General features: G+C 35.8%; 1 protein-coding gene across 2 annotated transcripts in view; it reads left to right on the top strand.

The window, feature by feature from the left end:
* The window catches only part of PCSK5 (proprotein convertase subtilisin/kexin type 5), a 610,712-nt gene that overhangs the window by 159,075 nt on the left and 438,680 nt on the right, over positions 1-12,957 (top strand). For both annotated transcript variants that reach the window (XM_051998572.1, XM_051998571.1), the window contains exon 4: positions 11,891-12,034. In XM_051998572.1, the coding sequence (XP_051854532.1) occupies positions 11,891-12,034 (144 nt within the window). The remainder of the gene's footprint in view (positions 1-11,890; positions 12,035-12,957) is intronic.

Consider the following 12,957-nt stretch of genomic DNA (forward strand, 5'->3'; position numbering starts at 1 on the left):
GCCAAGGGCACCAAATGATCATTTCTGTGAAGATTCCTCAGTGTGTATGAAGTTAAATTTCTAAATACTTGCTCATTGCTGTGTAACTTATCTTACAACTCTCACTGAAATATAGTTGTCTCTAATTAAAGTACATGAATCTAATAAATATTTAATCTTGCTTTTTTAGTATAGATGAATGGTTTTCAAGAACTCCAAATAAATGTTTTCTTACTCATGCCTTCCTATTCAAGCATCAGGGGGTCTGCTTAAGTGAATTCTTATACTGGTCCTCAGCATCTTCTAGAGAGAAAATGTCAAATCTAAATTATATTCGATTCAATTCAACAAACATTTAAAAAAAATTTATATATAAGATACTGTGCTAAGTTCTCAAATACAAAGACAAAAACAAAACAGTGTTAAGGAGCTTATATATATATATATATATATATAGATAGATAGATATAGATATAAGAACTACAGAAATCAAACAACATTGTTATTAATGGGCTATAAATGCCAGACCCTACGCTAGTAGATCTAGGAATACAAATATAAAGAATGAAATGGTTCTTATGACAAAGAACTTCATATTCCAATTGGGAAGAAAATAAGTACATATAAAAATCATATATACAATGAATAGAAAGAAAATAATTAGAAGTAAATACAAAATAATTAGATACAATGCAGTTTGGGAGGGAGAATAATAGTAATTAGAGGTTACATGAAGCAACCTACTTCTGTAAGTAGCAGAAGATAGTGGTTGAATTTTCACCCTGAAGAAAAGGAGGGGTTCTGGAAAGCAAAGGTGAGGAGGAAATACATTCTGGGCATGATCCTTGTGTGTGTATGTCAGTAGGTCCATAAACATTTGTGTCAGGCACTGAGCTGATTGCTGAAAGACAATAAAACAAGAAAGGCAAAAGAGAGCTTGTTGTTGTAACCTGGCAGGTTTTGATTAACACTGCTCCCAAATGAATATGAGATGCTTAAGTCTCAAGTAAAAGGAATGTAGGAAGAGTATGCCTTTGTTTCAACCCAGGAGCAGGCTCATGACTACTAGGGTCTCTAGTGAGATTCTTATAGTTCCACTTATGGATATTCTTAATTTATTTACCATTAATTTGATCAATAGTTCATTTCATAAACTTTAAAAAATTTTATATTTTTTTCCTTGATGATCTGTCAAATCAATTCTATGTATGCTGATTAGTTGTCTAAGAGCACATTTGTGTTGCTTATTAGCTTATGTGTTAGCTCATAACACACAAAAGCAGCTAAGTGGAACAGTGGATAAAGTACTGACTGGAGTCAAGAAGACTCATCTTTATGAGTTTGTCTGGCTTCAGGTACTTACTAGTTGTGTGATACAAGGCACTTAACTGCCTCAATTCCTTGTCTGTCAAATGAGCTGGAGAAGGAAATAGTATACTACTCCAATATTTATGCAAAGAAAACCCCAAATGAGCTCATGAGTAAGACAAGACTGAGATGAACAACAACACCACACAAGTATTTATTTTATTATGGAAGAATGGCTTACTGGAAATCATCTTACTCAAAACAATTCCATCACAAAATGAAGACTTAAAATAAAATGGAAGTAGTCTTGCTAAGCTGAGAAACTTAATGCTGCTATTTTACTGAATAATAAAACTTCTCACTATAGTGTGTACACTTGCTTGCTTGCATATGTGTATATGAGGATCCTTAAGAGTAAAGAGATCAGTTAACTTGTACCACAGAGTGCAGGGAGGGGGTAGGGGGTGGGGAGTGAGTAATATTTAATGATGCTGGAAAGATAAATTGGGATTAGGTTTTGAAGGAATTTAAAAAGTTAAATAGAGGAGCTTTTATTGCTTCCTAGATGCAATAGGGAGACACTGAAGTTGGCTGAATAGGGGAATCACATGGTCATATCTGTACTTAAGGAAAATTACTTTGGCAGCAGTGGATAGGATGAACTGAAGTGGTGAAAAACCTGTAGCAGGGAGACCAATTAGAAGACCATTGCAATAATTTAGGAGAGAGAGTTTAAATGATGGTGGCAGCTGTGTGAGTGGAAAGAAGTGGTCAGAAACAAGAAGTATTACACAACTAAATGACCGGATTGGTTTATTGATTGGATATGTGGGCTGAGGAAGATTGATAAATTCATAATAATGCCTAGATTATGAACCTGAGAGAATGGGAAAGTGTTGTTGTTTTTGACAGAAATAGGGAAATTTGAAAGAAAGAAATTTTGCTGGTGGGGAGGGGATGAATTTAGTTTTGGACAAGTTGAGTTTGAGATGTTTCTGGGACATCCACTTTAAATTTCCAACAAGCAATTGGTGCTATGAGAGAGTTTAGGGCTAGATCTATAGATGTGAGCCATTTGCATAGACATTAAAGTAAAACTCATAGGGGCTAATGAAGTTATCAAAAGAGTATAGAGAAAAAAGAGATGATGGAATCAAAAGAAAGTAAATTTAAGAAAACTCAACAAGCAAGGAATAATTAGTAGAATGGTCAAAAATGTCAAAAAGTAGCAGATAGTTCAAGGATAGGGTAATCTTAGAAATGTTTGAAGACAGCAAGGAACCAGTGGAGGGAGGGATCAAAGATTTAGATAAGAGAGTAATAGAAGATGCAATCTGCTGGACAGAACTGAGGGGCTGAGATAAAGCACACATGCAAAGATTAGCCTTGGCTAGGAGAAGGCCATGTCTTTGTCAGAGACTGGAGAAAAAGAGGAAAGAGTGATGTATGCCAGGAGATTTTGAGATGAAGGAAAGGATAAAGAAGGGAGTAATTGAGAAGATTTTATTTTTTTTTTCTATAAAATAAGAAGACCCTGAGCTGAAAGAGAAGGGGAAGACTGAGGGACAGGAGGCTTGAGAAGGGAAGAGAAGTTTAGGATGAATTCAAAGTAATTTTCATAGAGGGAAGATTATTACAAAGGTAGGAACAACTTTATTTTAAAGGAACCTAGGGATTTTAGGAAGTAAGGATAAGGATAGAGATTGGGAACTGTGATGACCACGTATTTAAACTCAGCCAGAGTCAGGAATTTAGGTTAAGGGAAAAATCTTCAATCATTATTCTCAGTAGAGGTGAAGAAGGATTACAATAGCAATATGGGCAGCTGCGACAAGAAGCCAGCTAGCAGAGGGGGATCGGAGGTGAAGGGTGGGTGAGATAGCAATGCAAGCAGCTGTGTCAAGACGCCAGCCAGCAGTCTCTCTTTCTGCTTCCCTTTCCATTCCTCTGCCTCCACCCACCAAAAATGTCATTTCCTACACAACACATCAGGGCTTGCACAAAGAGTGGGTGGGGCCATTCTTTCTCCAAACATGTATATTAATAGAGTATGGTCCAATTACTATTTAGCCTCACGTGCTTGGGACCTCAGTGCATCAACTCGAGCCTCAGCCCATTACAAGGAATCTTCTGTTCAAAGTTACAGAATCAAGGATTAAAAGGTAGTGCATAGAGAATAGCTAGTCAGCTGATTTGTGATATGGCATAGTATGTGATATGGAATAATATGAAACATGGCTCCCACGAGCTCCCATACTGTGAATGGTTTTAAATTTCAGGCCAATGACTTTGTATTTCATCCTAGAGGCAATAAGGAACCACTGGAGGAGACTGACTTTTTGGTTTTAGCAATATAAATTAGGCAGATTATGGAGGATATATTGAAATAGGGAAAGATGCGATGCAAGAAGAACAATCAAGAGAAAATTTCAATAATCTAAATAGGAGGTGGTGAGGATGCAAACAAGGATAAGGGCTATGTGAATAAAGTGTATGTATGTCAGAAAAGGAAGAGGGAGTGTTACAAAAATCTTGGAAGTAGAGTGGACAAAACTTGGCAATTATTTGAATGTGCTAAGTGGTAGGGGATAGGAGAGAGGAAGTTAGGGAAAGGGAAATCTCCAGTATTGTGAAGTTGGTTGACCAGAAGAATAGTGATGTCCTCAACAGAAAGGCAAATTAAGAAAAAGGATGATTTTGAGAGCAAGTCTATTTGATACATGTTGGAATTGAGTTGCCTACAGGACATGTCCCAAGTGGAAATAACTAACAAGCACCTCATTACATAGACAGATTTTGGGGAAGAGATAAGGTTTAATATAGTATTCTTGGTATATATAGCTAATAGCTTTCATTATTGCCTGTGGGAGACGCATGTGCTAAAAAGACTCTTCTGTCAAAAAAAAAAAAAAAAAAAAAGCAAGGGTCAATTCACATATCATTCCTTCCAGGCAGCCAATGACATTTTGAAAGCTTCAGAAATGTATAGATTCCATTTAAAATCAATTAATTTTGAGTGAGATCATTATAATCTCTCATTTCTGAATGTCTTCAGAAAAATCAGCAACTATATTTTGGAGGTAGGAGTCTTTGGGAATACTTAGAACTAGAAGGCAATTCAGACTCCATCTAATTCAAACTCATTTTAGAAATGAGAAAACTTAAGCACAACAAGGTTGTGACTTGTCCAGGTTCACACAGATAATGGCAGAGCCAGGATCTAAACCCACATCCTTGGGCACCAAATCCAATTTGTATTCTCTTTTCCGGTTCCTGAGCAGTGTTAGAAAACTTAACAGCCAGGATTCAGAGTTAGTTTCAAAGACTTTCTGAATACATTTGAAGGAAGAAAAATGCAGTTCATTAATTAGTTCTTCAGAATCATCTAAGCTGTCCATCTTACCATAAAAATTCTGACTCATGTGTATTACATTATTCAAATGACAAGAATTCCATTTTTACAATAAGCAATTAATGTATTCATTCATTCAAAAACATTTATTAAATACAACTATGTGCAATGCACCTGTACTGTGTCTGGGAGTCACAGAAAGATAAAGCTCCTTTAAGGAGCTTATATTTAGAATATGAATATTTACAAAATACTTTTCTTGTAAAACATCCTGTGAATTAGGCCATTCTAGTAAGTAAAATTGTTCATGTTTTCTAGGGAAGAATCCTATGACTTAGAAAGTATAATGATTTGCTTGTGTTCGTACTCAGGATAATTGTCAAAGGTGAGATTTATACTAAGGACATTTGATTCCAAAGTACAGTGTTCTTTCCAGTGTTATAGTAGAAGTCTTAGGACATGAACATGTTTGCACACATATGAACTGACACATAAATTATAAATCAGAACAAATCACATGGTGTAATGAATCAAGGGCTGAGCTTGGAATCAGGAAAATCTGGGGATGAACCTAGATAACTCCTCACAATATGATGCTAGATAAGTTCCTTCCTCTTTCCCTCCTTCTCCCTGCTGAACCTGTCCCTGTCCCTGTCTTGTCTGTCTGTCTGTTTCTCTCTCTCTCTCTCTCTCTCTCTCTCTCTCTGTCTCTCTCTTCCAATCTCCCCCCTCTCTCTTTTCCTCTCTTCCTCTCTCCCTCTCTCCTTTTCTCTCTTCCTTTCCTTTTCTCTCTTCCTTCCTTCCTTCTTCCCTCCCACCCTCCCTCCCTCCCTCCTTCCTTCCTTCCTTCTTTTCTTTCTTTCTCTCTTTCTTTCTTTCTTGTTTTCTTTCTTTCTTTCTTTCTTTCTCTCTCTCTCTCTCTCTTTCTTTCTTTCTTTCTTTCTCTCTCTCTCTCTTTCTTTCTCTCTCTTTCTTTCTTTCTCTCTCTCTCTCTCTCTCTCTTTCTTTCTTTTTTCTTTCTTTCTTCTTTCTTTCTTTCTTTCTTTCTTCTTTCTTTCTTTCTTTCTTTCTTTCTTTCTTCTTTCTTTCTTTCTTTCTTTCTTTCTTTCTTTCTTTCTTTCTTTCTTTCTTTCTTTCTTTCTTTCTTTCTTTCTTTCTTTCTTTTTCTTTCTTTCTTTCTTTCTTTCTTTCTTTCTTTCTTTCTTTCTTTCCATGGCTAAGTGACTTTTTCAGTGGCACACAGCTAATATCTGAAACCAGATTTGACCCAAGTCCTCCTGACTCCAAGGCCAGTGGCCTATTTACTGCATGACCTAATTACCTCAAACTTGACCTTTTTAAATTCAGGTTTTTTTGTCTGCAGAAGAGGGATAATAATTTTAGAACTTATGAAGTTGCTATGAAGCTCAAGCATGTATATTTTTTATCAAGTCATATAAATTATATTATGATGGTAGCCATGATGATGATGAAAGAATGAGATTATTTATGGAAAGTTACTTTTGGCTCAGATATTTAGAGAAAAAGAATGCTATCTGGGACTTAAAAGATGAACAGAATAATGACAAATTAGGGACCTTGTTTAAGATACAAGGAGAAAAAAGCAACACCCTCCTTTGTAATAGTAAAATCAGAGCAGTCATAAGCATGGATGAAATGAAGAACTGGAATTTATGTCCTCTTAACTCACATGGTTTCCAGAGATGACTGTTTTTTTCAAAGGGTTATAATTACAATTTCAGGCAGCATCTGTTCCAGTGTAGTTATTCAGTTTGTGGATTATCCATTTCCTTTCTTTCTCTCCCTTCCTTTTGACCTGCTTTTGGCCAAGTCTCCACTTGTGAACATCTCTACCACAGATGGGCAGAGGAAATGAAAGGAAATGAAAAATGAAACTCCAATCAATCAAATTTCCTTCTTGGTCATAATTAGCAACTCTGGTAAAGGACTTGGTAGAGAGAGCGGTTAGAATCCTTGGCCAAAGCACAATTTTCTATTCCCCAGATGTTGACTTTTTTTACTCTATAAAATAATGTCACTGGACTTGATGATCTCCATGTTCTTTTGTAACTCTAAATCTGTAAACTGTAAATCTAAAAAATTCTAAAGGTTATTGGTAACAACCTTTCCCCTTGGACTTCACATAGTGCATTTCATTAATGTACTTTTCATTCAGTATTCAATGCAAGAAACATTAAATACCTATCTTGCACAAAGCACTGTGCAAGTGAATTAAATAAGAATATTTCTTCTTGTTGAGATGTTTCAATTATGTTCAACTCTTCATGACCTCAGTTGGGGTTTTCTTGGCAAAAGATACTGAAATGGTTTGCCATTTCTTCTTCTGGTTTATTTTACAGATGACTACACTGAGGCAAACAGGGTTAAATGATTTACCTTGTCATTTATCTAGTATCTGAAGCTGAATGTGAACTCAGGTCTTCCTGACTTCAAGTCTAGCCCTCTATCTACTGTGCCAGTGCAGTCTTAAGTTTTCAGTGGCCCAGAGAGATATGAATTGTCTAAAGTGGAGTAGTTCAAAAGTAGCTGATGTGGGATTCAAACCCAGATCATTTGATTTCAAATTTAGTGTCATTCTTATTTGCATAATTTAATTTATTTAAATACCTTTAGTATCTGGTACCCAACTCTTAGCTATAGTTGCAAGAAGCCTGCATAATGGTCACAGTCTAGTAAACCATCTCAGCAGATGTGCTAAATCAGATTGAGGGTAACTAAAAGGCCTCAAACATGTTGGTAGTTGGGGATAGGGTGTACACCTCAAGAATGTGAAGACTTCCATTTATGCAGTGGGTAAATGAAAACAATTTGTTGCAACAAAAGTTATTCATTTTATCTTGAGCCATTGTTGGTCATCTTGATTTTTTTGTCCTGCCAGTGATGACTTAGGAAGGGACAGTAAGGCTGTTGACTTTTGTTCAATTCTTGCTCACTTAAATCCAAATCACGTGCAAGGCACTTACCCATGATTTCATTAGTCCTCTTTGGAAAGGAAGGACAAACAACAACAAAACAATTTAAATGAGCTATAAGAACTCAAAAGAAGGAAAAATTGATGAAAGTTGAAATAATTACTTTAGAGAATTTCTAGAGAAATGTTTACTTGTTATTTTTCTTAAAGGATAGGTAGGTTTTTGAGAGACTGTCAAGTCTCTCAATAACATCTATTAAGCACCAACTATGTGCTAAGTATGGTGCTTGGTGATGGGATTCAAAGAAGGGCAGTAGGCAGTCCCTGTTCTCAAAGAGAATGTAGTGTAATAGGAGAGACAGTGTGTGGATAATTATGTACAAACAAGATATACACAAAATAAACTGGAGATCATCAATAAAAGCACTAACATTAAGGAGAATTAGAAAAGTCTTTTTGCAGAATGTGGAAATGAAGGAAACCAGGAAAGTCGGAGGTAAAAGTAAGAAGAGAAGCAATTCCAGGCTTGAGGAACTGCTAGTGAAAATGTCTCTATTCTTGAGATGGAGTATCATGTACAAGGAACAGCAAAGAAGGCATCCATTGTTCCTGGATACCAAAGTATAGAAGGTTGAGTAAGGTATAAGAAGATTGAAAGGATAGGATGGTGTCAGGTTCAAATCTTTTAATTTTGGATGTCAAGCAGAGTATTTATATTTGATGTCATGTGAGGGTGCTGTGATGTGATAAGATCAGATCTTGATTTTAGGAAGAACAGTTTGACAAATGAATAGAGGGTAGATTGGATTGTGGAGTGATGTGGCAGGCAGTCCAGGTATGAAATGGTAAGGTCTTTACCAAGGTGATGATAAGGACAGAAAGAGACATTTATAAGAAATATTATGACGCTCAAATAGACAAGACTTAGCAACAAAGCATAAAGAGGAGTGTAGCGTATTCCAGATAAATGGGGCCTAATGATTAAAGGTAAGAATTAAAAGCATAGAATTCCTATGTGAGACCAATAATCATTATAGTTAAAAATTATTAAAACCCTGAATTAAACTAATCACTTGCCCAGTGGCCTCCTCAAACTTCATATGTATGTATGTGTGTATTTGTGTGTGTGTGTGTGTGTGTGTGTGTGTGTGTGTGTGTCTTTATTAATCTATTTAAGTCTCATCAAGGTGAATCCATCTTTTAAGAGTACATGTAGCTTTTATTCATGTCTTATCATCCTGGATGACTTATTCACATCTACTTGTTCTAGGAACCTTTCTGCCTTGATATTCTGTAGATCATGCAGGTAATCCATTGACAATCCCTCATTTTCATTGTGTGACTAATTCAACTCCATTTCCTTTAAGGTATTTCTTTGATCATACCTATCTATAGCACTATTTCTATTCCAACTCAATATCCAATCAAAAGACACCTAGAAATATTTGAACTGAGAAGAGAATGCCAATCTTATTCCCAAGTAGAGAGCAGGACTTTTCATTATTCCCATCTGGAAATAGTTTCACCAAACATTCATGTGTCACCCTCCCTGTCTCTTCAACCCCCAGACCTGGGTGCACCTTTGTTCTATTAAATTTACATACATGTACTTCTTTACTAATACATTGTATACAAGAGAAAACACATAAAATAGATAAAGATGAAATCAGATAATTTCCCAATAAAATCTCATCCCTTTTTTCAGTTTGGGGCCTAGCTCATTGTCATTATATCTAATTTCTTTCTCAGATACATTTATTGATGAACCAGTTTGCGGTTTATCTATCAAAATGCATAACATAGTCTGGGCCAGTTATCTCCAAATTCGTTTGATAACATAATTAAATCATTAAAAAAAAAAGGAAGAAATAAAGAAAGAAAGCTGAAAAACAATTCAGCAAAACTAGCCAACATATTGAAAAAGTCTGCTATTATATGTAATATTCCATGGTCACAGTCTCTCTACCTCTGTAAAGAAATTAGGGCAGATGGTTGGGGGTCTGAGAAAGCATTTCTTTTCCTATTCATTCTTGAGAGCTAAGCTTGTAAAACTGAAAATGGACAATTATTTTTTTGCAAAAACACATTGGTTATATAATAATATTATGTCCCTTAAGAAGGAAAAAATGGGCTCAGGGACTTTTTTTCTCCAAATGTCTCTGATAAGCTCTGAAAAATGAAAAACTCAGATATCTCATGAAATGTTTCTTATTGCTTCTGAACACACACCAAACTCTACTAATACCTGTCTTTCTAAGTAGAATCTATCAGCCATCTTTTCTGTTTAGCTGCAACTTTTTTTTCTTATTTGATTTCACTTATAGTCAGATTGTCAAAATCAATTGGATTTATTTCCTTCAATCGCACTTCCCCTAACTCACTGGACAAGGAACTCATATTAAGATGAAATGATGTCCACTATTAATTTATCTCCCTGTTCTTCACTTGCTTGATCCATGGCAAGTAGGCCTACTCTTCTGCCTTTGTTGGTGCTTCTCTCATTTTCAAAGACCAAAAGGACATTATTATGTTAGGGTCGAGTTACAGTGTGTCCAACTGTGGCTGATCAGGCCAATACAAGCTCACAGTGCTCTGTCACAAGTCAGACACAAATAATCCCAATGAACATATGGTGTGGATGCTGACTTGTGCATCTTGTACTTCTTCTGGGCTAATTAGTTTTCTACCAAAATTGTACTCAAAGATTAACAACATTAGTAGGAGCTACCAGAACCTGTGCTCAGTTATCATGGTTTTCAAGGACACAGAGGTCACCTTCACAAATCCAAATCAGAATATGAGTTTGTAGAGAAAAATCTTTATGTACAAGACCCTCCGCCCCCAAACCCAAACATTTGTTACAGGAACCATCAAGAAAACTGACAGGGGGTCTACCACTGAGCCTAATTATGTTGCACACAAAAAAACAGGTGTGAAGAGAGATGTAGTGGAGACAGATAGGAAAGAAGTTCCTAGCATGATTCTTTTTGCATACTTTTTCCCTGCTAAAGCATTGAATTATTATGAAAAAAAATGAAAGTATGAACTTCAAAAGCTTGTGTGATTAGTGTTGCCATGGTTATTTTTTACAGCATTTTCCGTTTTTTCTCTATTTCTTGTTTCTTTCCTCCATTCTGCCATATCCTCCCTACCCCCAAAAAATCTTTTTGTCCCTAAAGAATCAAGAAAATTGCGACATTGAAATGGCTATATAAAAGGGATAGACTCCTAGGACACAATTGTTTGTATATAGGGAGCGCATAGCAGTATGAGGTTCCCAAACCTGTCTATTTATCTTATGGGTTTATGGAAAACGAATATGGTTATATAGCCTCTAAAATTGAATGTTTACAGATCACCCTTTGCCTTTCTTAGATTCCCATCATCTAGGTTACATTACCCTTTTGCCTTCTACCTTTCTTTCTGCAATCTTCTCTGGGGAATGAATCTATCTCTGCTTCTGTACTCACAAATCAGGGGATTGCAGTTTCTCAGGATTCATTTTAGTGAGATTTTTTGTTCTCCTAGTTATATGTTTTTTAACAGTAACACATCTCCTGCTGATACTGAATGAGACCTGCCAAAAACTCTCTTTTATAGATAGAAATGATTCTGAAGTAGTTGCCTGGCATCCAGGATGGAAATGATTAAAGTTCTATTTGTTATCTGGTTTTGGTCCATAGAGTATCATTTTGTTAGATGTGCCTATCTATTCGTTCTGTGTGTAGTTAGTAGATGCTCAATTGAAATAACAGGTTTACTCGTGATTTCTTTGATCATATATTTGTTGTTATTTAGTTCTTTCAGTGTTTTTTTTTCCTTGAAAAAATATTGGAGTGGTTTGCCATTTCCTTCTTCAACTCATTTTATAGATGAGGAAACCGAGGCAAACAAGATTAAGTGACTTGCCCAGGGTCACACAGTTAATAAATGCATGAAGTCACATTTGAACTCAGACCTTTTGACTCAATTTCAGCCCTGTCATTCTATCCACTATGCCACCTTTGTTCAGACATACTTGCTGTTATTGTTCTGCTAAAGATTTAGCTTGATGATACCTTTTTTCTAATATCGCATCCATGCAAAGAAATCCCAGAAGAAATCATCTCCTGAAAGCAGTTTTCCTTTCATTTGAGCTTTGTTTCTCCCTTCCTTGCTAACTTCATGAAAACACTGATCGGTATATCATCCCTACCAATTAGTCTCCTCACCTGTTGCTAATTTTTGACATGTGCTAAGTGGATTAATTCCTTTTTCTTTTGACTCTTCAGCAATCTCCATAAGACCAAATCTTTTTTTTTCTCCTTTTTTTCCTTTAGCACTGCAGTGATAACACTCACCCCTGTCAGTCAGATATGAACATTGAAGGGGCTTGGAAGAGAGGTTACACTGGAAGAGATGTTGTGGTCACTATCTTGGACGATGGCATCGAAAGGACTCATCCAGATTTGGTGAAGAATTATGTAAGTGTTTTCTGTGCCTTTTCAATCAATCCATCTGAAGTTATGGGCTTTAATTGCTGGGAAGTGGGAAAGTTACTCAAAAACACATGAGGCAGATGTGCCAGAAGAGCTAATGTGTTTTGCATATTTCCTTTTCTTGGTGAAATCATTATTATATGAGAGAAGCAGCTTGACCTGAAGCTATAGGTACAGGGAGACCTAGGATAAGGGATGTGGGAGGATGATTGTTTACTTTTTGTTTGTTCCCCTTGGTCACCATACCTCCACCATCACCACCATTATCACTACTCAATAGAGAGGAAATTTGAGGTAATGGATTGAGTGCTGCATTTGTGGTCAGGAATGAATGGAGTTGATCAATGATTAGTTCATTAATTAATTACTTGTTGACCAACTGATTACCAAGAGAATCTTATATACCACTCACTGAGCTAGATATTTGGGATAATAAAAAAGGGGGGAAGAAAAAGAAATAGCTCCTTCTTTTAAAGAACTAACATTCTATTGGAGAAGAAAATATTTATATTTATATATGTATGTATTTTCTACATACATCTTTTCTTAGACATTAATTGTATGACAAATCACATAATGTACCTGAGCTCATTTTTTCCTTCTTAAAAGGGACATAATATTACTATATATCCAATGTGCTTTTGTAAAGATCACATTTTATCTATTTATATCATTTCATGCTTTGTAAGTACTATAAATTTGATCTGTCACTATAATCATCACTGTTCAACATATAATGATATTAGGTAGATTCTGGTGAACTTATTAGAGGGAAAAGCAAATCTTTGCAACTCTATCATGTATAATTGTATTTAAATGTTATATGTATACATATACATTATATATTTTATCTTGTTCTATCTGTCTGTCTATCTACCTATCTATCCTTACAAAGTATCTTGAATGTG

The sequence above is a fragment of the Antechinus flavipes genome, chromosome 1, assembly GCF_016432865.1.
Source record: "Antechinus flavipes isolate AdamAnt ecotype Samford, QLD, Australia chromosome 1, AdamAnt_v2, whole genome shotgun sequence".
Classification (NCBI taxonomy): Eukaryota; Metazoa; Chordata; class Mammalia; order Dasyuromorphia; family Dasyuridae; genus Antechinus; species Antechinus flavipes.